This window comes from Falco rusticolus, chromosome 3 (assembly GCF_015220075.1).
Source record: "Falco rusticolus isolate bFalRus1 chromosome 3, bFalRus1.pri, whole genome shotgun sequence".
NCBI classification, from domain to species: Eukaryota; Metazoa; Chordata; class Aves; order Falconiformes; family Falconidae; genus Falco; species Falco rusticolus.
Genome location: NC_051189.1, coordinates 101,772,729 through 101,799,967, shown reverse-complemented (window position 1 = coordinate 101,799,967; position 27,239 = coordinate 101,772,729). Strand labels below are relative to the sequence as shown.

The 27,239-nt window shown below is 39.0% G+C and overlaps 1 protein-coding gene across 2 annotated transcripts in view; it reads right to left on the bottom strand.

Annotated features, from left to right (window-relative positions):
- The window catches only part of ATP9B (ATPase phospholipid transporting 9B (putative)), a 167,799-nt gene that overhangs the window by 89,938 nt on the left and 50,622 nt on the right, over positions 1-27,239 (bottom strand). For both annotated transcript variants that reach the window (XM_037378763.1, XM_037378764.1), the window contains exons 8-9: positions 10,935-11,029; positions 1,455-1,535 (exon numbers count right to left, since the gene is read on the bottom strand). In XM_037378763.1, the coding sequence (XP_037234660.1) occupies positions 1,455-1,535; positions 10,935-11,029 (176 nt within the window). The remainder of the gene's footprint in view (positions 1-1,454; positions 1,536-10,934; positions 11,030-27,239) is intronic.

Sequence of the window (27,239 nt, the reverse complement as noted above, 5' to 3'; positions counted from 1 at the left end):
TTAACAAAAAAACCCCAGAGAAACAACCTTCTAAAAGTATCTACGGTGTGATCCACTGAACCAAACGTGAGGGCGCTGCCCTCAGACACATGCACACCCACGTTCAGTTTGAGCTGCCCTTCCTACTGAAGAGGCCAAACACCACGTATGTAAATCTGGAAACATACAATGCATCAGGGTTATTTACGTGTATCAGGGATACTGGAATCATACAGCTTTTATTACATATACAAACAGAACCCACAATGGGGAGCAACTGTTTAGTGACGATTTCCCAGTATCTCTACACGTACCAGTGTTGTTAAAAAGGCTCCGAGGAGTTCAATTTGTATTTAGAAAAGTACACACTTAGCCACTGGGACAGGAATAACATGAATTTTACAGCTGTTAATAGAAGTTTCATTTGGACAATTGGTCAATACAAGGTTTAAGTAAACCTTGTTGCTTACAGCTTTAGAAGGCGTGGGCAAATGAAATTTACTTTGTAGGCAGCATGAACTATATAACTGGTATAAATTGGTCTTTGAGAGCCAACAACTGCAATACCTCATTCATCAGTGTACTTAGAATTGTGAACTGGAACTCCAATTACTGAACAAAATCTATTACCAATTTGAGTCACTTGGGTAAAAAAGCCCTTCTCTCTACCTCCATAGTAGTTAATTCTCAAATTATTTTAGAAACAAACTATCAAGAGAAATGAGTCCACTAAACAATGAATCTGGCTAACATAAACAACTGCTGTATCTGCCAATATAATGCTACAAATCTATTTTTTTTTAAACAAGCAATACCACATATTAGGACACCCTGCTTTGAAGGGTTAACTTTAGCAGGCCACCATTTGAAAATAACTAAAACAAGTCACAGAAATTATTGCATTATTATTATCATATTCATTTGAGTTTTTGAGTTTAGTTTTGAGAATAGTTACAGCTGGAAAAAAGATTTCATAAAGCCTCTGTAAATAGTTTTTAGGTTCATTTTACTTTTTGAGATGACTGAACTTTGGGAATACTAGGTTTCCCTTGAACAGAAACGCTGTTAAACAAGGCACGTTTTCACTGCACGTAAAGTAACAATTGCATCGTCTCAGGCTACTGAACATATTCAACTTGCCCACTTTTTTGACATATAGGAATAATAAATTAGATGCCTGGAAACCAACAATACGTACTACTATACAAGTGCTTTCCTATAAAGAGATTATAGCAATGCCAACAAATACCCAATTCTCTGATTCTGCTTTTCAGATATTATTTTTGTATTAGCCTTCCGCAATGCATATTTACCAGGATGTCTTCTAAATGAAGGACTGCCATGGCAGGAACATGGAAAAAAGTATGGCTGTAAAGCTAAGGAAAGATCTGATACAATTTTGACACAAAGTACAGGTTTCACTTACATTAAGAAATAGAGGAGAGAAGTAGAAGTGTAAGTACAACACTACTTACCCGTGTGAAGGTACCCTCAAAACTGTGAATATCCAGCTGTGGCTTCTGAGCATAAACATAAGCATTGATTGAAAAGAGATCCTGTAAAACAGATTAACGTACTTACTATTATTTAATCACATATTTTGAAGAACCTTTTAGTGGCAAAGATCCCAGTTTATGATCCCCATCATCCCACCCTAAGTCAAGCTCACAAGATTTTTACCCAATATAAGAACCATGCCATTTTTCTCAGTACATCTTGCTACAAAGCAACCAGATCCAAGATGATATTTTAAATGTGTTGACTTTTCAAACACCAAACTGTTTTACATGTGTAACATGAGTTAGAAATTTTACTTAATCCATTTTCCTTTAACAGCCCCACTTTAATTTCGAATAGTATAATCTTCAAATACTGTACATATTTGTTCTTTTAAATACAAAGCGGGGTGTGTATGTGCGTTTTGTTTTTAATGAAACTGGAAACAAACTACTTTTCCAGCAAGGACAAGCCAACCAAACACAGCAGGAAACAATGGAATTGATTCAAGTTTAAAGGCTGAAGCACACCTGCAGTCAACCCATGGAAAGCCCCATCAGCTTCAGGAGAGCCCAGATCCATCATCAGGCTCACTCAAATGCTTGAAGTCTGGGATATGCTAAACTAGCCTGACAAAAATGGGTCTAATGAGTAGTACTACTACTCCTGACAGCAAACAACCCATGAACATTCCTGCCCTCTAAGAAGAATAAGAGCATCTCAGATACTACAGTAGCAGGCTCTACAAATAGAGAGTGGTATGGTATAAACAGGAGAAGGAAAAAAATGATTTTTGGATCTTAAAAGCTGTCCCTAGAGGCCCAGGGAGGATCACTTTACATTCTGAAACAATGACTTCATCAGGTAATTGGTCTGAAGCATCCACCTCCCTCAGACAGAACAGTGCAGACTGATAGTTAAAAACCTGACCCAAAGGACTTCTCATGACAAAAGCCAACCTCCTGGTGCTTTTCAGATGGTCAGCACCAACATCAGCTAAGAGACTGCAACCCGAGTGGACCACTCACGCGTGGATTCACAATCCAGTTTCTATTCTGGAGAGGAGCAGATGCTTGATACCAAACCCCAGCCAACCTCAGACCATAACCTCTGATGAAACGCAAGTGTCTACCTTCCCACCGTGTGGGGCACCTAACTGCCAGTATGACCTCCGTCCTTTATCACTGCATCTACCTTGCAAAAGGGTAATTAATCAGCCACCCTGCTGGGGAGCAGCTTACATGGCCACAACGCCCTGTGCATGCTAGCCAGAATGCCATCTTCCAACTCCAAATTAATTTTACAGCCTCTTTCACAGACGTGTAGCGGCACCTTGGCTCAATGTAGCTATTTTTAAAGGCACGCCATTCTTTTTTGTTTGTAATTTTGAATATAAGAAAATTACATATTTGAACATTACAAAAATTAACTAAAGGCACACTTGTCCACCTGTGTTAGTGTCTTAAAATATGATGCATTTGTATCCTTGTTTCTCTAATAAAATGGCTACAGCTTTTGCAATATTATTATTTTTTCCACTTTTCCAGATGAAAATTAATTTTATTTTTAAATCTACTGTATGTTTATCAAACATTTGACTTTCCTTTAAAAAGTGTAGCTCTGGAAATAACAAACTTGTACTTCTATTTATATTCTGCAGAAATCTTTCACTTCGTACCTTGCAAAACCACAGAGTTTTTATTTCACATGATTTTTAAAACATGAATCAAATCTGAACGTTAACTCTCACAAATCATGTTTATCTTAAACCATTAGCCATTTATTGTAGTCTTTCACATGAAGTTCATTCATTGAGCCCTTGTTCTTCCAACCTACTTTCATCAAGTTCACGAGAAATAATTCATATGAAACTAATACACATGTGGTGTCCTATATCTTCATCATTCACTTCTTTCCAATCTGTTATCACCTACAATTTAGCTAATCCAGGCTATTATGTGCTTTATTATGCAAAGAAAAGTGAAGAGTCTCTCAGTAGTGGATAGCACAGCAGAAAACTAATACCACACACATGCTCATATGCACAATAAAAACTGCTAGTGAAACGTGTCAACCAAGAACAACTCTCTTTTCAAAGAATGCCTTAGTGGGAAGCAACATTAGAATAAAAAGAAGCAGAAATATCCACCTTTTTAAGTATATTAGCATTTGTACAGTAATATATTCTCCTGGTTTCTAATCTATTTTCTTCTACTGTCATGTTCTCCTTTGTTGCATTTGAAATGTAAACACTTCTACCACGTTCCTTCAGTTTCTTTTGAGTTTTAGTTCTCCTGTATTTCTGATTTAACACCTCCAATTTCATGTTTTCCTTTTTTTTTTTTTTTTTTAATTTCAACTCTGAAACAAACTCACTTTTTCTGGAAAACAGATCTGCACATTCCCTACACATCTGTGGCATTACTCTGGAACGCCACAAACTAGAACCAGCACAGTGTTCCAAAGTGCATGTTTCTTCCCAAAACTAAAAAGCCTAAGTAAAGCTAGTGCTCTGAGGGAACTCTGGGGTGGCAGTTCACTGGCATTTCATTCATGAGCAGTAGAAAGAAAAAGACATACAAGCATATTTTATGTTCTCAGCAGCTTTCTGAAACATTTCTTTCATGATTAGGGTAAAGAAAAGGGATAAGGACTTTGTTCCTGTAGCCTAGTGCTCTGTACTCCAAACTGACATTGTTCTCAGGCCAATAAAACACAGTAGCTGAAATTTTATAATAAAAGGGAAAGAGAAATGCAAACGATGACACTGTTCTAGAAGACAGATGAACTGCATTTAACAGAAAGGTTGCTGTGAGAGTACAAAGCCGTTCCTCCACCGAGTACTGCTCTCCCAGCAGTAGCAGCTATGCACATCTCACCTCAGTGTCCTGAAGTCGCAAGGGTGAATTTAACAAGATGACAGCAAGATCTGTATGCAACACCACAAGTAAATGTAACTTATGCTCACCGAGCAAGAAAATTTTACCTGGTTAGGTTATGTCATTGCTTCCCCCTATGTAAAAGCAGGGAGAAGGGAAACACCTTAAACAAAGGGTTTAGTGATATTTAAAAAAAGGTAACTACTTTTTATTAACGGTTTAACTAATACGGGACTTGATCTTTGTGAAATTCAGCTTCAGTAAATAATTATTTTCACACTATAAGCACTGAGCTGCTGGTTTGCCGAAGCCAAATAGTCCAACCAATATGTTCAATGGGAACAGTATTCCACGTCAAAAATCATATTGCTTTTAGGAGACAGTGAAGGCAAATGGCCTCAGCTGCTACCTTATTCAAAGGGGAAAAAAAACCCAAACAACGTGGGTAGGGGGACTGTACTAGTTCTAGATTAAAGAAACTACATGAAAGACTTGAATCTCAAGCAATAAAAATTTAAATTATTTTTAGACAAAAGTAGATGAGATTTTTAAAACTTGATATGCATTTAATTTTCTCATACTTAAAAAATACTATATTCAGAAGAATGTATTTCATGCTTCTACGTTGAAAGTCAGGAAATGACTTGATGACAGTACAATACTGAAAACTATCTCTTTTGCATTTCACAATTTAAAAATCACCATAAAGTTATCAATAACATAGAAAAATCTCCCCTATTAGGTCAAGGGCAACATTTGTTCACCTTACTTAAAGATCATTAAAATACATTCTTAATCATAACATGTAGTTCATTACAAATAAAATTGCCTTTGGTTCAATAAAACTAATTAAATGTAAATGGTATTGTTTACTGCTGTATGGATCTTCTGATATAAATCAGCAAGTCACCATTTATTGAAAATTACAGTGACCTCATTGCTGTTAATAAATCTAGTTGATCACAGCAGCTGGAGCAGAGCGGCTCCGGGCGCCCCAGCGGAGGGGTGCCCCGCCGGCACGAAACCCAACCTCGCTGGCGCCGGGTTTGCTGCTCAGCCCTCATTACAAGGCTCGTTGAAATTTTAATTCTCTTATCACATTAAGTGCTTTAGAAAGACAACAAAATCTGTACTGATCGTCTTGGTGGTGTCATCTGTTCTTTAAGAAACGTGCCGAAGGTCTGCGGGGCTAGGTGCCGGGTAGGGTTACGGTGCTGCCCCGCCACGCTGGGCAGCTCGGCCAATGCCAGTGCTCTCACCTGCACGCCCAGCCAGGCAAGAAACCAAGCCAAGCAACACTTACGGAGGGAGCATACTGTCAAACACGTGATCCTGTTGTTTGCAGTCTATTTTATGTTCAACTTGCATGCATAAATTATTTAAAAATATATTTTCAGATATAAATACAAACTGTAAGCCTCACCTTCGCAAAGGCAGTGCAAGCACATGGAGAAGACACTGGAACAGCTGTTGCTTTACACACCGAGAGCCCCTGGAGCCCCGGAAAAGCACTGCCGCAAGGAGCCACACTGTCTCAGCCAGCACCAGGGCTGCTCGGACCCTTCGGGCAGGAACCCAGCCCACCAACCCAGGGGCAGAGGGGCAGCACACAGGGACCCCATGCTGCGCCCCACAGCCCCGAGTGCCCCAGGGCTCTGCCAGCAGACCCCTGCAGCCCACTGCTGGCTCACCGCAAGCTCGTACCAAGGTAACCTCAGAAACCTAACCTATTTCTGCAGCCACCCATACAGATAGGAGCCTTCAGTGCAGTCTAAAGGCAGCACTGAATTAAAACACAGGCTTCACGTCTTTCAGACTGTGGTGGGTTGACCTTGGCTGGATGCCAGGTGCCCACCAAGCTGCTCCATCACTGCCCTGCTCAGCAGAGTGGGGCAGGGGAAAATAAAATGGAAAAAAAAACCCTTCCAGGTCAAGAAGGCAGCAGTTTAGTGAAGTAACAGCAAAGGTGGTGCGTGCAGAAACAAAGGGCAACAGAAGATGTTATTCCGTACTTCCCATGGGCAGGCGATGCACGGCCGCTTCCCAAGAAGCGGGGCTTCAGCGCGCGTAGCGGATGCTCCGGAAGGAAACGTCATAAACGACAAATGCCCCCCCCTTCCTCCTCCTCTCTCTCAGCTTTTATATCTGAGCAGGTGCCATGTGGCGTGGGACATCCCTTCCTGGGCCAGCTGTCCCGGCTGTGCCCCCTCCCAAGGCCTTGCCCACCCCAGCCCAGTGGTGACGGGGATGCTGGAGGGACAGCCCTGATGCTGGGAGCACTGCTGGGGTACCAGCACCTTCCCACCTGCCCACACAAGCACGGCACTAAGTTCTATATGCTCAGACAGACAAGACTAACGGAACTAGCCATTTTTTTTACTGTGCCTTAAACAAGCAGTAGGTAGCAACTGAAAGGCTGGGCCAGGCCCCAATTCCCATGTTCCCGCTGTGCGTGCATCAAACCAGGCACATTAGCAGAATTTTAGTAATATATTACCTATGGGAGTGGCAACGTTGTTTGATAACATTACACAGAACAGACAAAAAATGGCATTTACCGGGTATGAATGATCTGGTTATTTGGGAAGTTTCATGTTCCAAAATTCCAAGATATTTTTCACTAACAGCTTGATTCAATAACACAAAAGCTAAAGCAAACCATTTAGATAAGGTCCTTCAGGGAACACCTGTTTTCACCACGTCAGTTACTCTGGGTGCAAATACGACGCACTGCCCACCCTGTGCAGCACACGATGCAAACAGAATGGCGGGAGGAGCGCATCCCAGCAGCTTCCCTTGGCCTGATCCCAGGAACATTTTGTGGAGGAACGCAAACCAAAGTTGATCCCCACACCACAGTGCAAAGCTCAGTCTTTTACCAGACTGCTTCAAGCCCCATCAAGTTTCTGCAGAATTAATTTTAAGCCTACCAAAAAACACATGGTCATATTACACACTGCACAGGCAAGCGAGACAATTGCTGTAAAATGATGGTTTTTTCAAGTTAGGAACAGAAATAAATATAGGGATGTATTACAAAGCAACACACATTTTTAAGTTAATACCTGGAAAGCAACTTGCCTGATTTTTCACTTTTAAGAGAAGTTTTCAGCAACAGAGGACACTGTAGAAGCCTAGGGTGAGAAAAAGTCTACTTGAAATTGATTTCTCAAATGATTCTTACTATGAACCAAGTTGCTTCAAATTTTTGGCATTGCATGTACAAGACAGCTTGAATAATGTTTGCTGAGATACCTTCAACTACACAGTTTAGGCATCCCTTTTTTAGATAAGCTGGGTGTAAAGTTTCAAAGGGTGCCAAAAATTATCCCTACATGTTTAAAGCAACTGTCCTATTTTTTTACTCTTTTTTCCAAAACTATTATTTTTACTGTAACTATAATGAAGTAATTCTGCCCACTGCATTTTAATTTAACTTTTTAAAAATCTAGTACATGTAGGGCCTACATACAGATACAGCTTATGACTCTACTAGGAAGTACAAAAATTAGGCTTAGAATAAAGTAATTCCATAATGATATTTTTTGTTCGTTCAAAGTTCATGGCTTGCTTAGAGCTCCACGTTAATATTCTGAAGTTATCCATCCACAAAGTTTCTTTAGATGGCTGATACTCTTGCATATTACTGCCATCCCAGTCAAGGTAAAAGTGTCTGCAGAAATTAGACACCGATGTGATTTCCAGAGGAAGGAAACAGCTTTCTGGGATGCACGCTGAGCATGATCATCTTTGAAGGATCTGGGGACCCCCTAAAAAGCATTTACATTTGGGTGTTTTACGCTATCGTTTCCCCAAAATAATTCACAGAGAGCTGGGGCTTCAGAGTGAGGCAGATACGGGACATGACCACTGCCAACAGGCCAGGCCCAGCTAGGAAACAGCCATTTAAAACAATCTCATTAAAGAACCAGTAAGTGTCAATGGTCTGATCAAACCACACAGTGTGGAAACTGGGTGATGACAGTTTAGCCGGCAGGAAGGATTATAGCCAGTGCCAGCTACCTCAGGATGACATGTCACCTTACTGCAGACAATGGCTTGGCTAGCACGGTTAACCGCCAGTAACGGCGTGATGCGACAAAGGGCAAAAGCACGTCACCTGCCTGGTGGCTTCCATTTGCTGCTGGTGGCTAGGCAAGGTTTGTTCACAGACCCAAAGAACACTCTGAGTTGGAAGGGACCTTAAAGATCATCTAATCCCAACCCCTGCCATGGGGACACCTTCCATCAGACCAGGTTGCTCCCAGCCCCATTCCACCTGGCCTTGAGCCCTGCCAGGCATGGGGCATCCACAGCTGCTCTGGGCAGCCGGTGCTGGTGCCCCACCACCCTCACGGTTGAAGGGTTTCTTCCCAATATCTAACTGTTGAAGTGTACACAGCTTCTTGCTTAACCGCACCCAATGACACAACTCAGGTTGTCACCTACAGCTCAAGATGATGACTAACACAAGAACATCTTGCAAGAAGCACAGACCATTCTGAGATCAGTTAATAGCAGTGAGTGGAAACAACTAAGGAAGAAATGGTTAATATATTGTACAGCTGACTTGTACACTGTTTCCAAGATGTGTGAATAATTTCTAGATGATTCTTGCCTTCCTTCCCCACATGCCCAGAACAACCACCACCAGCTTCACTCCTGCGGGAAGCTGGGGCCGCACGTCTGACTGGTCAAACACAGACTCCCCAACGTCAAACCATTTTGGATTTATTTTCCACCGTAAGCAACTACAATACAAACATTTACTTCCTTGAAATCAAATGTGCAGGTTTAACCATAAATTTATACTATCTCCACAGATGACAATTTATTTGTCAAGTCTACTCAATAACTGATTTTTTTTTTAGGAAAAAAACAAATAATATAAAAGTTACAGTATAACAATTCCCTGCTTTACCAGGCCTATTTCTTCCTAGCAAGGAGGGAAAACTTCAGATATGGATTAGAGTTTAAAAAAAAAAATAAAAATATAACGTACAACTTTTTTTCCTCTTCTTTTCCAAAGGAGAGTGTAAAGAAACCTTTGCATTGTAATTTACTCCAGATTTCACCAGCCTCCAAACACCAAAGCTCAGAACACTGACATTTCCAAGCTCACAACACTGAAAGTATAACCAGCAAACAGAACTCCAAGAGGCAGCACTCTGCACAGAGCTGCATTTGCCAAGTGCAGTCAGTGATGCTTCCAAAATGAAAGAGAAATTAAAAAATAGCAGCTAAGTTTGGCACAGTTGTAACTATCTGAAAAGCACTATTTCGTTTTAAAAATCCGAAGCAAGATAGAAAATTGACTGTTTTAGTCAAATGCATGCATCTGTCTCAAACGTGACAATTTTTTTTTTTAAAAAATGACAAAACAAGATAGAGCAATGACTAAATGAGAAAAAACCTACAGGAGAGGCATTATTACAAATACTAAATTCAACTGTAGGCTACAGAACAATTGTCGCTGTCTGTTCTTGCACCAGCACTCCCACCTTGGAGCCTGACTTAGCATCTGTCTGCGATGACCAACCTTCGCTTCCATCCCTTGTTCCCAATCCTCTAAATTCAAACCTAGCTATTTTTCCTCCTCCGGTCACACGTGAGGCCAGTAGCCAGAACAGTATGAACCCAGGAAAAAAAATAAATCTCTCCCTTTTGCTAATTTCAGTATAGCAGGAACTCTGTAATTCTGAAAGAATAACTGCAGGAGTCCTGCTAAAATCTGGCAGATTATCTAACCCTTTTTCTATTGACATGGGATATAAACAGTCCTCTTAAGATGCTTTTAATAAAACACCTAAAGGATTTAGCATCAAAACACTAGAAATTCTGCGGTTAAATTTCCACAAGCTTGAAACTTGAGCATGTGTCCAGAGCAAGTCTCCTAATCCCAAAGCAACTCTCCTGCAAAACATCGAGCCTCCCCAGTACGAGGGGCGCAGCTGAGACCTTTATACTACTCTACACAGTTTTGTAGATATGGATCTGTTTTGAATCCACACATATATGCACACACATACACGTGTCCTTTTTCACGATTTTAATAGATACCCATGACATGACATATTCACTTCAAAAAACCACACATTCAGGCAACTCTTAGCCCTCCTGTGCAGGAGCTTGCATGCTGCACCCCGTCAGCCCTGCAAGCATCCTGACACCAGGCAGCACCTCACGCCCAGGAGCCGGCTGCTGCTGCGCGAGCCTGCCAACAAAGCCAGGGCTCTCGAGGCAAGAACGACTTGTGCTTGCAGTGTAACACCTGGCTGAAAACACAACTGTGATAACGCTTCTGCAGAGGAGGGATGTCAGCGGGGACCACAATGATAACTGCTAAGTTGAAAAAGAAAAATCCAATTCTATCTGTTTCTTTTCAACGTAAAAACAAGAATATTTGCCTAACCAACTTCTCATTCAGCATTCAGTGGAATATCCATCTCCTATTTATTGCAAAACCTAAGATTGTGGTAACAGGTATTTTTCAGTACTTACAACAATTGTAACAATCCTTTAGATAAGATATATATATGCATACATGGAAGATCTCTTAAAAGTAGATAAAATGCTTACCCCCAAAGCTGGCAATCTCTGTGTGCAGCTGACAGCAACCTTCAGTTTCCAGTCTGTTTCTCCATCCAGCTGGTCAGTTCGAATGAAACACGAACCTTGAAGTTATAAAAAGACAGCAAACTATTTTTTTTGATCTCAAAAATTCAGTTTGGGTTAAAAAAAATAGAAAGAGTGAAAATAAAGCAATTTACAACTTTTTAAAAAATAAATATGCTACTTATAAAAGGATTCATATTTTGGAATGTCTGTGTGCTTTCTTCCAGGAATGCTCCAGATATCACACAATAGCACAATTTTTACCTGATACAATTAACAATATGCCTGTTTATGAACAGGGGAGGGAATCCTATTTCACATGTTTCTTAATAGTTTGTAAACAGGTTTCCAAATGTTACCAGCAAGAGATACAACTTCACTGGCTGAAGACGAAACAGGTTTCATTATTCCATTTTAAAACTGTGTCACTTGTACAATTCCCAACACAAAAGAGTAAGGAACCGATGCCTGCACATGTTGGTATGACACCATAAACTTCCACTGCTTATAGTTTCCTGGCTTCTCTGAAAAAAGTTTTTTTAAAAATAAATCCTTAACATGGATATTATTCAAAACAATATGGGTCCCAATGTATATACTTAGAATAAATAATTTTGAATCATCTGTAAGCGTCAAGGACTCAAGGCTAAAGAAAGCTGTAAAACATGCATGGTACTTAATATAGGAGGGAGCTCGAGATGCAGGCTGGTGCACACCACGGAGACGCAGCATGCTTCACGGGCAGGCGGCCAGCGTTCAAGGAACAGAAAATTGAGACCACTGCAGAACCTCCCCCCACCCCAGTAACTGGTTTGATAGCCATCATCAAGTCTGGAGTATTACATAGCTTACTCATAGTAAGATTCAAAAAAGACTGCAGACGAACATTGCAAATCTATTAAAAACATACACAATTATCTACAATTTCCATCTAGTTTTAAGTCTTTAAAAAGTGGTAAAATTTTAGCAATACTCCTCAATTGCTACACTAAAAAAACCCCTTAAATATTTCTGAATAATGACAACTTTCATTAAGCTACAGCCTAACAACTGTATACGCTATTGTTACAGTGTGCCATGGGTGTGAAAGAAAAATATTTTTGTAGTTATTTGCAAATTTTAAACAATGTGTATAGACATACATGCATATATACCCATAATTCCTTCTATATTTCAACCAATACATTAAGACCTAACAAACCAGTTTCATCACTAGAAGTGATGGGGTAGCAATTAAACTGATGGAAAGCCTGGCCAAGGAGGTTACCCAGGCTGGGGTCTTCTCACACAGACCAGGGGGCAATGGGCTAGAAGCTTTGAATCCCACAGGCAGTACATCCAGAAAGGGTACCTACCAGCGAGCACAGAATTAAGAGAGATATTCTTTTATAGGACACGTGGACCCTGATGTAAGTAAAATCTAAGAGAACCCAATGTTTTATTCATCAAGGCCTGTAAATGAAGCAGCTCAATGAGCTAACGGTCTGAAAGGACATGCCTGAGAGAGAAGCCACCTGAAATTATATCTGACTAGAAGGTAGCATTTTTGCACAAGAGCCTTGAAAGGAGCTTAACAATCCTTCATGTAACAGCTGTATTTAAATTAAATGCATAGTAAGTAAACAAATCTTTACATGTTAAGGTAACTCTCAGAACACATTATCACAACTGAATTTCACCCAAAGCTCAGAGCTGCAAGCTGTAACACTGGAGCTAAAGTTCTTGAAGCTGATTTTAAATTCTGGACAGGATTTTTAAGATTTTTTTCTAAAAATAAAATACTATAAAGCAATTTTTGAAGAGTCCAGTAACATAAGCTGCATTGTAATTATGGGTGAGGCACCCAGGAACACCAAAAAACACCATGGTTTCACTGCACTTTCTATCCAGGGCACTGATGAGCCCACTCCCCATCATACTTCTCCTGTACAAGACATTTCATGGTTCTCTTTACCCTTCCTGTCAATGGCTGCTCTCTTCCATCAATTTCATTTAGAATTATACCAGAGATCAATGCAGTTCAAGACCAGTGTGGCTCCTGTGAATGGTTGACTGCACATATATTCATTTAATAGAGCTCACACTATGACATGTATTGGCCAGCTGCATTTCCTCTCCACTTCAGCAGTTAATTTCATCAATAACTTATCTCATAGCCTGTTTCCCTTTTATCAAGAAAAAGGAGCTGCTTTCTGCCAAGTCAGCTTTCAATAGTGATCACAACAGCAAAACTGAAACAATACAGTCCTCGTCTCTACCTCAAATACTGCGGCAGATTTGACTAAGCAATTATACTATGAGATACTGATTTGAAACCTGGCTTAACGAAGCTATAAACATGGGAAATTAAACATGTAATTAGAAACAATGCATAAAAACAACCTTCACCCCTACCAAGCTCTTGGACATGTAAAAACCCAAACATTCCCCATGCTGCACTGCCTGGAATCACACTTGCTTTACCTTTGGAAGGTATTTGAGTCATCAGTACATAAAACTTCTAAAAATCAAAGTCTTCTGAGAAAATAGCTATTGTAACTGCTCCATTTTGAATGGCTTGGAAGCATTCTCCCCTCCCCCTCATCGATAAGATTAAAAAAAAAAACCCAGCAAATGTAGTAAAAAATTGGGTTACATACTTTTAACAAACAGAATTCTTTCAGTCATTGATAAAAATTTCTTACATTTCTAACCTGAATATGACTTGCTAGGAAAATAACACCTGTACAAACATCAGGAATTGCTATTGCTTCTGAATTCAGTGATAAGTCTTGAATCTGACTATTATTTACAGCACACAAATAATCAACATTCTTTAACGTTCTGTGCTGCTTTAAAGGAAAAGTCATGAAGTATTTTAAGTATTTAACAATCAAAGCACAGCTCTCAAAAATATAAATATTCCACACAATGTAGGAAATTTTCATAAAGCTACATATAAAAGATAGTGAATAAAATTAAACTTTTTACTTTATACAGTGAGGGCACTCAGATGCACAACAATTCAGTCAATCAAGATCAGCGGGCAGAGCTCAACACCGTGAACACACCTGACAATTCTGTCTTTATAGTGAGAATTTTTGAGCGGTCTCAATTAGAATTTAAGGGTTGATTTAAGGAAGTTACACTGGGTTTAAAGAGTTTAATCATTTATCAAAAATGGTGCACACTTCATGTGCGCACATGAAAACTAATTTACGAGTGTGTCCCATTTAGCCTCATCAGCCAAAGACAGCAGAAATCAATTTAGAGCTTGTCCATGCAAGGTGCTGCCCAAGTACAACTGAAGTGATTTTTTAAACCATTTCAGTGGAAATCTGTGAAACTTGTATTCTTAGGGAAGCCCTAGGACTACAATTCCATTTTCTGTGTTTTAGCAAAAGCTCAAATATTTGAGGCCTGTCCAGAATCTCCCCTAAGATTGCTTTTCTGTGCAAAAGCACCACCTGCCACAGGAAGGATGAAAACCATTTTAAGAACCTGAAGTAACTATGGAACTTTAAAATATAAGGATACAGCACTAATTATTAACAGACTTCTTGTTTATGGTTATTTGGGATACTATGGATAAAAATCCACCTTTTTTATTCTCTGTGTTAACAGAATATTGAACAAAAATAATGTGTATTTCAGTGAATTTTATGGTGTTTTGAAATAGAGATATAAAAGCTCACCTGCAAAGATGCTAACACTCTAGTGCCTGCCCTGCCCCGCCAAGGCACCATGCTCAGGACAGGGCAGTGGGTAGAATCCCACCCGCTCCATGTGCACTGGACCTGGGGCTGTCTGGACCTGCGACTGGTTTACATCTGCATGTGCAGCAGTGGCCTCTCCTGTTGGCCTGCCTACCCCCAGCCATCCTGCGGAAAGGCCCTGCGCAGAATTTTTCAAACTCAACACAGGTTGTGCTTGGACAATGCTGGTCATATTTCAACCTAAAACTTAAAAGTGAGAGAGGAAGGAAAAAAAACCCAACAACCCCCAAAAAGAAAAAATCCGCCCCAAACCAGAAAGGGAAGCTTCTTAATGAAGTAAAAACCAATTATATCATAAGCTTTCTTTTAATACTATGCCTCATCACGAGATAGCCAAATCTTGTATTTTTTAAACGACCAAACTTGCTATTCATATTTTATCCATTACTTTTTTATATGAGATATCTTTAATTTCCTGATATTAATGTTCTTAAACTTGTGCTACCACCAAGCACTTACATTTTATTTTTACATACATACTTCTGAGTATTAATTACAGTATTTAATACAGGCTTCTGAAAATATTATTTGAGGATGTTATATATTTTTTTAAATGTATTCTAGCTTACCGGACTTTTAAATAAGTCATGTGGAAGATAAAAATTGTTGTGTATTAATTAAACTATTTACTCCTATCTAATTTGCAAGTGTTGTTTCTGATACACAGAAAGATGGATAACTTTTCCTTAAAACAATCAGCTTATTATTCAGCCTATTTACCAAGTAGTTTCTAAAGAAAGTGTAGTGAACAGAAGAAAGCCTAAACAGTATCCACAGATTAAGAGCAATCTACTTTGCTAAAGGAAAATAATCTAAATTATTCTATATAAAATTGCACCACCAGATTTTCATGGAAGGATGTAATGAAGAAACAAACATGCAAAAAAGCCCCTACATTCAAGCAATCTGAATTACATTGAGATTTAGTATTTGCATTAACTGTGGAAAGAAAATCTGAACCATCCCAGAGATGCTGGTTTACTTTGCTGCAGAAACAAAACTGCATGTCATGTGTAGCATCCCCTACATATTACATACACTGTTCTTCCAAAGACATTTTAGGCAAAGCTCTTTAGTAGGAAACTGCAACAGAACTTTTCTTAGTAGCCTAACTGGGTCCTAAAATAATCGGACAGCAACAGAACATCGCACCAGTTACACAAATATGGCCTCATGTTCTCTTGAATAATCCCAGACTGGCTAACTGAACCAACACACCTCAACATGCATGCATCAACTCACGGAAATTCCCTGCAAAATCAGATTCTGAAAATGGCAAGGAAAAGTTTAGGCAGAGTGGCCTCTTGAAGAGCCAGAGCTTCCTCCCCACCTTGATTGTGAAGCCTACTGACTTTGTTTTTACAATGAGAAGGTGGGAAAGTATGTTAATACTGAAAGTACTTGCTTTCTAGGACTGGCCAGGTTTCTTGACTAACGGCAACATGAGAAATTAAGGTGGGTTTCTTGCCATTAAGAAACAAAACTATCCCACTTGTCCTATATCAGAACTTAATTTTCATTTCCCCACTTCCAGTTCCTGGCCTGGAAGAAGGATCCGAGAAAGCGGCTCTAAGTCACAAGATGGGACAGAAGAGAGGGTATTCTGAATTCAGGGGGGAAAAAGCCTGTGGAATAACTTATTCTGACTAACATTAAAAAATGACAAAGCAAATGAAACATCACTATAAAAATACTTCCACTCTTCTTTCACTTTCTTCTGCTCTTTGAGCAATCGCTTACAGCAGACCTTGTCTCAAAGACACCTTATGTAATCAGCATTTTACAAGCAAAATTACTTTTAAAAATATTTCCGTGTTTAGATTTCACAAGTACATTCAAATCCCTTCCACAGAGCCTTAACAGTCAATGCCACACATGGTATGTGTTACAAACGTCAGTATACACAGTAAAGAACAGTATGTAAGAAGCCAATTAACAAACACTGTGAAACCTGAAAACAGTCTTTACCTTTCTCTCGAAGAACACTGAAGAGATTTCCGCCTGCAATTTTTTTGACAAATACCAGCAAACTTTCAATAAAGAAACTTGCCAGTAAGCACTAAAGAGCACTTACAAGGTATAATTCAAATATGCCATAGCACATATTTTAACATTATGCTGTGCTGCAGATGCAGAGGGAAGTAACCATAGCTGTATATAGCAGATATGCAGGAATATGCACATTCTACCAGCATATTAAAGACCAAGCACCCAGTCTTGAAAAAGTGTTGTTCTGTCTGCATAAATGCAGGGTTGAATTCCACACTCCATTGCAGAGACATAATCTAAAAACAACCAGAGAGTGTGTGCACTTAAATTAGTCAAAAAAACCCAAACGTGAAATTAAATTACATTTACCTTCTGTAACATGTAACTGATAACAATTCATGTCAGTTATTCTTAAACAGAGACAATGCTAAACCACCACTACAAGTCTGGGTTCTTCTCTGTCAAATCTAAATAAATAAAATTACGTCTGCCTTCTCTCTCCAGAGCTGTATCAAATGAATTTTTTACAAATGAGAACAACAGCTACAAACTAATGCCTTTCAAGCCTCAGCAAAACTGAATTATTAAATCTGTCTGCCTATATCCTATTACAGCCTACTTATGAATACTTGATTTTATTTTGTATAATTGACAGCAGTTGTCAGGAAAGGAAGGTTTTAACGGCAATCAAATTAAGATCAACTGGTATAAGTGTCACAGTGAAGAGCCTGCATCAAGTGTTGATGAATTAATTGATGGGTCACCAGGAAACAGGGCACGTGGAGCTGTGGTGTCATAAACAGCTATATATTGTCTGGTAATATTACCAGCCTCCCTGCTTTAAGTCAAAAGCACTGAAAGAGATGGGTTACCACAATATATCCAACAAAAGAAAAACGGACTTTGACTTCGCACACCTAATACCAGATCATTTACGAACAATTTAATTTTTAAATCATTTATATTACTTAAGTGACTATGTGCATGAAAATTTTAAGCTGATGACAAGATGAATAGCAGCACTAAGATGACATATTGGAATACAGAGTTTCATTTACCACTATAACAAGAAGCTTTCAATTATGCTAGTTTCTAAGGAGGAAAGAAGCCAAGACACCTGAAACATCCCGAACATTTAAGCAACAATGCTTTCACATAGGATGCAATCGAAAAGTGTAGTGGCATTCATACAGGACTGATTAAATTAGTTTTAAAGCATTACTTTCTCTTAAGACCATGAAAGAGCTGTGTGTACTTGAGATATTTGATCTGAATTAAGAAACCGATGAAGCAATTGATTAATTGGAATTTAAGCCATGAGTCACTGGATCCATCAACAGATTCATTTACATTCTAAACAATCAGCTGATGGTCTTATAGGATACCATGTATTAATACACAGTCAATATGATACCCCCAAACTCATCACAGTTCCTTATTGACAAGCACACAGATGCTTTTAATCCAAGCTTGATCACACTGCATCTTCTTTGAATTGCTATATTGATTCAGCATGCTTTAAGAATGTTTATATCTCTTTTTATTAAAAACATTATAGAATTCTCATATATAGTAAACAATGTTCCAAGTTTTTTAAAAAAAGCATCTACATTCATATTCACATTCTCAAATTTTAACTTACTGATTTATATTACTTTGAGATATACAGAAGGATATTCGAAAGCATTAATTTATCTTTTCTATTTGATTCATCACTCTGCTTTATTATTCTGATGTATACTAGTCATCTTTTTGGAGAAATGCAGCGATACAGGAAAAAAGGTAACGTGAATTATTCACATCTTCAGTTTAATGACAAAATAAAAGCTCAGAATGCTTAGAACACTCAAAAAGTTCTCGCTTTTCAGATCAAAACAGGTAAAGGAGGCCCCAGTACCACTATATAATGGGATGGAAATCAGTACTGTACTTGGCAGATGTCAGTTCTACCATCACGTTTTATACAAACATCAGAATATTTTTCACTGGCACTACTCCCTGTTTGTGCATCTGCTAATCTGCTATTCTGCTTGTTTTTTAACATTTAGAACTGCAGTAACCTACGGTGATCTGTCCCATGAATGATCCAAACACATCGCCTGATTAATATCCAAGAATCTGAGGGTATTTTACGCCTTGCTTATTCATTTCTAAACCAATTTTGCGCACATCTTCAATTTATTAGTCATATTTACTATGTGTGTTAGTATTAGAAGCATGCTTCTCAACAAGCAGTAGATGGCACATCTTCCTTCAAATGAATCAAGGATGAAAATATTTTCCAGGAGGAGTAATTGCAACACAGCAGGAGAAAATTCCTACCTAGCATAACCTACTACATCAACCTAATTTCACTGAGATTACAGACCACTCTGATACAAATTATGCTGCACGTCCAGATAGGTGAGAGGGATGAAACTGAACCTTTTGCAGCCAGAGAGGTTACAGCCTTCACACAAAATTGGCTCCACTGCAAACCATTTTAAGGTCAAACTAAACCAGGAAAATTGTCTAAAATGGATGCTATTCCATGAACATCATTTTTTTTGCCATCATTATTTGAATCATTATTCTGGTCTAAGTCCCGAGTTGAGCTGGCATTTTCCATTTCTCCGTCCTTAACACATAGTGCTCATTTGGCCCTCACAGGGAAACATTCTGGTTTACAAATGGAAAGTTGGTTCCTATTTAAAAGGGATTATGAGAACTATTCTAAGTGCAAGTACTGCATGTGTGTTTAAAGATTCAGTAGGATCCTTCTTACAATGTAGTCAGATATGCAATAGTTGCATTATACAGGAAAATCATTAAATTGCTGCTTATCGTAACAGAAATGGCACCAGGAATTGGGATTTTTTAACTAGCTTTTTTATTTTTCAGCCTTAAATTTCAGTAGGAAAAAATCATAATCAGTTCAACCAATTTTCTGATCCTAATGCAAAGCACACACTAACACTGATGCCCCAAGCAGGGGTGCAAAACTGTCAGAATATTTTAAGAATATTGACTAAACAGGGTGCCTGACTTGAGAGCTCTGACAGCAGAGCAGAACTCGCTCTCCCCATCAGCCTCCCTAGTGCAGTTACATATTTCTGAGGACAAACTACACAGAAAAATACATATGCATATACACCTCAAAGTGTGCTTCTAGCTCACTTAAGGAGCATTTTGCCTCGATGAAAGCAGAGCTTACAAGCAAACGGAGGTGGCTGTGAGAAGGGTATGGCCCAATATACCAGCACCCACTGAAAGCACCTTTAGTCTCAAAGGTGTCAGCAGCAGCCACAGGCATCAACTTGAGGAACATACCATTAACTAAATTAGGGGGACAGGAATCTTGGTATCTCATAAAGCTTAAACACAGAAAAGTACAAGTCAAAGGAGTTGATAAAGCCTTCAGATTACAACAGGCACGTGAAAAACAAGAGGATAAATCTTTGGTTAAAAGTTTAGCAGGGAAAAGCACATTCCCCTTCACCAAGCAGGTGCCTAGGAAGAAGCAACAGACCCAGCTACCAAGATTTATCACTGGACTTCATGCCAGCAAAAAGCAGAGGATTTCTATTTTTTCCAGTTTCTTTTGACCTGACAAGACAGAGGAAGGCTGTGTAAAGCTACATGGACACCTCCGATCAGAACTGTAACTGACAAAGTGAAATATTTTGGGTAAATCTCATACCCCTCATATGCACCAAGAGCAACGACAGCACGGCAAGACAGGCTGTAGCCCTTGCATGGAGAACCCAGCACCACCCTCAGCTGCGGACTCCTGACAAGGCAGGAGCAGAAGTAACACCTTACTCCACATGAGGTTTTCTACCACTGGAACGCGAGCTGCCGGAGTACGGCACTACAGGTCTGCCCAGCTCCACTCCACGGCCAGCCAGGCACACGCCTCGCGCCCCATGTGGGAGCCAGAATCAGATTAACTTGTGCCAGCCACTCTTTCCTTATGGATCCAGATTGATTTGAAGATAATGTCTAAAATTTTACTGAGTTAACTTTAAAACAACTGCAAGATCACTCCTAATTAGGCCTGATAATCAGAACTTGGTAGGTTATGCAGAAATTCCTTTTTCACAATAAAAATGAGGAACAGCAAGAGACATTTTCTGGTTAGAATCATCAAGTTAACAATAACAGCTCGCCTAGGAAAGCCTTCAAGTAAGAAAAGAAAAAGCCCCACCATAATTAAACAATCCAACAGAAGAAAAAGGTGACGGTATCTTTAGAAAAAAAATGTAATGCATGGCATCAATCTTACGAATAGATACTTCAAAGGTAACAGACTGCTGCTACGCAGGAATTCTTGAACCTAACTTCTGCAAGAGTAATTTGTCTTTTATTTCCAAAGCCTTTGACAACATGCCCGGAGTCTCTCAGTTTGTTTGCCTGACTTGTCCTACCTCTGAAATCCGCTTTGCTGATTCTCACCTCCAGCTTTTCTAAGCTGTTTCCCAAAACTGGGGAAATTCTTTGGGATTTTAAGATAGTCAGACTGCTGCTCCAGGCAAGACACCAAAAGCCCTGAAATTCTGGGGAAATGCATTATCACTAGATAGTGGGAACAGCCAAATTTATGCCTAACACAATACACAGCCTCCTTACAGAGCAACTTTTTCAACTCCTACTAGTCTTTTTTCTTTCTTCTAAATGAAAATAAATAGTAAAATACTACTTTGTTACTGCTTATTTTGCTGCTAATATACTCAAACACATGCATTGTGCTCATCATCCAAGTATGCACAGAAAATAAAACAAAATGATTAGGGAATGAAATATATGATCAAGTCTTCTAATAACATTTTACTGTGTAATTTTACATCAGTAATAGAGAGACAGTAATACTATTAGGAGCTTAAAGCCTGCTGAGACCTCCTCTTTCCACCACATAACCACCACACTATCTGACTAGATCTTAAAGAAGTAGCTGATCACATAGAATAAGTATTGCTCAGTGGCTTAAAGTGGATACCAAAACATTTCAATCCTGAGTTAAATCAAATGTTAAAAACTGAATAGGAACTCATAGTACAGAAACAGATTAAAGTAGTTTGGACAGATTGTTGACAGCTACTTATGCCCTGAAGATAAACTTTTATCTGGCCATATGTGCAAAACCTAACTCTAGTAATTTATCATTCTCTATAGCAATAGATTTGCAAAGCATTTGAGTTCCCAGACAGGTAGGCTTTATAATGCTTGTTTTCTAAACATAATAGAAAATTCTAGAACATGTGACAAATGCAACTCCTTCAGACTTATTATTCTGTGGTAGTTGGTTTAATAAAGTGATAAAAAAGCAACATTGTTTGTGCAACTGAATGCCAACCTGACATTTTTATCTCTGGCTTGATTTTCAAATATCTGAAGTTCCAGTGCAGGCTGGGGCCCAAGCAATTAAGTTGCTTGTAGAACACTTATCCTTAAGTGTCCAGAATAAACAGATACAACTTGCATCAACTCTTCTATATTTTCATCCGCAGTGAGTTTGGGGTTTGTATTAAGGCACAAATGTTCTGCTAAAACTTGCCTTTTCAGAGCAACAAAACCAGACCCTTCAAAGCAGGAAAACACACTTGTCAGCACAACACTCTCCTCCTGTAGAGAACTGCTTAAGAATTCATAATTTTCAAATTCACTCCTTTCTTCAATTAGCAGACTTTGCTTGAGAAGGTACACTCTGGAGTAAGTCTTTACTAGTTTACTCAGAGCTCCTTCCAACAGCAAATCAAGCCGTATGAATGATGACTTAACCTGTACTCGCACTGCATAGTTTATGCCAGTAAAACCGTTAAAATTTTTTAAAAAACATCACATCTAAGGCAGTTATATTGCTACAGAAATGAACTGCTACAAAGCCTCAAAAGAAAAAGTGTTTTCCTGGTTTATTCTCACATTTTACTCATACCATTGTTGTTAAAAGTAATTACAAGTAAAGGATCCCGAAAACTCTTAACTAGAAATTTTAATACAAGTGAGATTGCTCTTCTTATTATAATTCTGAAAAACATAAACATGTTTACAGCTAGTAATTTATGCCTAAGTAAATACACCGTTTTTAAGGAGTTTTGTACGTGAAATTCAAGAAACTGATCTATGCAACGGGGAATGGCCAGAAGGACCTCAACAGACCAGAGACACAGGCAGACCAGAACCAGGGGGTGCAAAATCCTGCATCTGGCAAGGAACCTGGGTCCAACCTCAACCATTCTGCGATTCTGAGATACCACCTACAGTACTCACATAGAAGACCAAAACAATGTAACGTGGGCCTGAAAAATACCAGCTGCGACAACTGTGCAAGTGGAATTACCTTGCAAGGAATTACAGGTTCCTCACAATCAAAGGACTGTGAGAATTTGTAAATGATTTCCCATTTCCCCACTGCTTCCATGGCACAGCTGTAGTGATAGACATCCAGTACTTTGGAATGTCCACACCAGTAATTTACTATATACTGGATTTAAAGACCTACAGCAACAAAACTGTTTGATGATGATGATTTGTGCATTACAGCAAGCTTGACAGCAGTGGAACCAATCGGCTTTCTCTAGAGTATCACCTCTAAAAATAATAAAAAAAAAAAAATTAAATCTTCTGCCAATTTGGTAGCTGCTGAGGTGTCTACAGCAGCTGATGTACTAAATTTTGTCCCATGAATAGTAAGAATCTGAGGTTTATGGAAGTGGGTAAATGAAAAGTTTGAAGGAAAAAACCTAATTAAGCTTTATTAATTCTTTCCTGACACTGCAGCCATCCTATTAAATTTGTATTCCTCTCATTTTCACATTTGGAAGTTAGCAGAATGCAAATATTCCAGAGATGTCAAGTCTTAGGAAGACATGCACCAGATTGTCACAAGGGACCAGTTCCAGTTCACGTCAGAACATCTGACCTGGACCAGAAGCCGATCACTGAACCAAGGCACAGCCAGGGCACCAACACAAGGATTTTAGCCTAGAGAAGGAGAGTTATCTTTGAATGTTTTCTTCTGTCTTTTACAAACATAGTACTTTGACAACACTCCCGTACCACTGAAGTCATTAACACCCCTGCTTCAGTTGGCAGTTCCTGTGGACAATTATAATGTGATACAACAATACCTGCAATGCCCTGTCTGCCTTTTCACCTGTGATTGAGATGGCACATAGACAAATAAAATGTAAAGAGCATGCCAAGCAATTTTTCAAAGAACCTCAAAATTATGCTAGAGGCCACTTAGCATCTAGCTTAATTTCAGTAAGGGAGTTTCCATTTTTTTTGTGCATTTCTGTATTTGCGTAACAGCTTTCCACTAAGGTAGTCAGCTGGTTTCGGCATGATGCCTGCTTGCACACCAAATTATAATCTGTAACACATCTTTGGACCTGGCTTAGCATGAATACTTCCTTTAATCTGGTTAAAGGGTGAAAATGGGACAAATCTTTCAAATTGCTTGTCATGCCTACCATATGTAATGAGCAAAACCAAGATTCCACCTTAACCTTTCCCCTCCTGCCTCTTTTTCAATATATATAAAACCAAGACATTATTCCAGAGGAGTTTTGCTCTTAATTTTTTCTTTTATCTTTTTTAAATTTTTATTTATTTTGGAAGCCAGTGGATACTTTGTGGAAACCTCTGTTACACAGGGAGACTGACAGCAGCAAAGAATTCACATCTGACAAGTGATTTCCACCAGCTCCGTCCCCCTGGGAAGTAATCATAACTCTAAACTCAAACCAGTCATTTAGCCATCTCCATCCACGCACAAAAGGAATACCAATGTTACGGACTGTCAAACACGAATGAAAAAAAAGACCCACCTCCACTGGTCTTTATGCTAACTTTTCTAGAAGTCTGATTAAAAAAACCATAGGAATCTTAGAAATTAAGATACAAGTACACAATTAGCATCAATCATTATATCAGATTATTTGAAGATATTCTAGCTAAAAGACAATATATCTGATAAAGCAGGAGTGGGGAAAAAAAAAGTATCTAATAAGAATTAAGTTTTATCAGAATAAGCTTGATCCCCTGAAGTTTACCTTCCGCTATGTAGAGTTAGTAAGTATCCCCAAAGCAACATTCCTAAAAGTGCATTTGGGGTGTGGGTGGGAATAGAAGGGGAGGAAAACAAGCACACACCACTGTCTCACTTTTTCCAGGGTCCCATACTTGTGTGCAAAGAAGCCAGAATAGTTCTACGCTGAAGTGTGTAAACTACCCATTTGTAACTCAAACTGCTTCTTTTTCGACTGAAGATATAGGACATAGCAGTGCTGCAGACTGCGTTAATGTGGAGTATAACTATTGAAGTTGAAAAACAGTACTTTGCCCCAAAAGAAGCTTACAGGGGCGTTGGATTTTAAGATTTGTTCAAACTCTTCAGTTTACTCTTTACAGATTTATAGTAACAAGTTATAGTTAAGCTGTTTTATTGCACAGAAGATAAAATAAAATTACATATAGAACATAAAAGCATGCAAAAACTAATGTGTTTTACAAACCACTTAAAGTGCCAACTATAAATTAAACCATAAATCAGTCAAAACTGCAACATCCAGGAAGAAACAATTACAGATGTAAGTGTTCACTCTTTAGTCAAAAACCAATTACTGCCATATGCTTGAAGTTCAGGCGATTATTTTTTTGTGGGGTTTTTTGTTTTTAAAGAAGTGCAACACCAATATAACTAGTTAACCTGCTGCATGCTTACAGAAAGTGCATTTTCAATGTTAAAAAACACATTCCATGTGTAGCGGAAGCGTAGATAAAATTAGTATCAGAACTCTGGGAAGATTTCACTCAATTTGCTCTTTACTCACATTATAATGAATATTTACACAGTAGGTACACAACTCTTTCAAAGTGCTCACAAGGATTTTTTTTAATATCAGTTATGGAAAGTCTATTGTTACAACTATAAACTTTTTTAATAAGTAGCTTTATTTTCTAGATAGCAAATTAATGGAACTTCTTACAGGAGAATTTTAATTATGATGTTCTGAGAAAGCTGACTGCAGTAGACTTAAACAGTGAATGCAGAAAAAGACTTGATGAATTTTATTTTCAAAAATGTTTTTCTTCACACATTTGACATAGAGATCCATCCTGCTCCCCTCCCCCAGACTATATCTTGACAAAGAGACAGTTTAACTTATATTAACTGTGGTCCATCAAGATGCACTAGTCAGGTGTATGGCAGCCAAGACCCAGAGGTATCCCCTGCAGCTCCGTTTCTGGCCTGGCCTGTTCCCTGCCAACCACACGTGTGCCCCGTCCTTCAACCAACAGTCCTACAGGGGAGGGAGACTGCACAGCACCTTACAACCTCACACCCCGAATCCAGGAATTTAAGAATTAACAGGGAGGACAACATGCTAGAGTGCAGATGTGCAAAATACCTAATTGAAGAACTTGTTTTGTTGCAAGCCAGGCAACCATCTCAACTTGTTCGTGGTCATTTATTTCAGCAGTGAAAACACACGCGATTTAAACTGCTGCAAGGACACTAATTAAGGACAGCAAGCCAGCTCTCGCAAGACGAACAGCTCTTGATGCTCCTACAGCAGCAAACACTGCCCAACATTATATGCCGAGTTCCCTACACATTTCCACTGCGTGCACATCCCTTAAAGAAATTACAACTGATACATACCCCGCTGGAGTGGATGATGATCGCCTCCAGATGCCTAGATACAGAACACCTAATCCCATGTAGCTAGTAAAGGCTATGAAAGTGTTGGATCAACACCCATTGACCTTCTACTGCTTACACATTGCATGCAAGTGGCCTAGTTTAAAGTAATTCTACAGATGCAGAAATCCTCCTGCTTTACTAGGAGGTATGATTTCAGCTGAAGCAGTTTCTGGGTCAGCAGGAAAAGATGACATTGTAAGCAGCCCAAAAAGAAATATTATCAATCCTTGTATGATCATGCTGGATTCAAGAGATTTGAGTTGCCAGAAGCATTAAGCATTTTAATAAAATGCAGTACTGTGGGAGGGAGTAAAAAGAAAAGCTCATGTGCCCTGAACCAGAGGGTGATTAAACAAGATGGAGATTATATATAGACTATTAGGAAACTTTGTCAGTCCAGACCAGTTATAAATGATCTAGTGCATCTAATCAGCATTTGAAAGTCATCAGCAAGACACAGTAACAACAGAGTAATTTCTTCTTCTGTTCGCAAATATATAGCCTACAGAACACCACCAGAGCTATCAGAAGCATTTTTGTCTTCTCTCTCGAAGTGTGTCTACAAATTTAGCCTTTTATCTGAAATATATGATTGAACTCCCGCGCCACAGTGAAGTACCAAGTGCCACGAATACAGTATCATAGCTATTACCTTTGTGAAATTTAGTGCTGTCTGACAAACACCAGACAGAGCTTCAGGATCTGAAGAGAAATGGTAATATAAAGGAGGGAAACTCATTTGAGTTATATGGGGGGCATCCAATAGTAATTTCTAAACTTTAATCAAAACAGCTATAATTTATAAGGTTCCTATAAAGGAAATATTTGTTTCTCAAA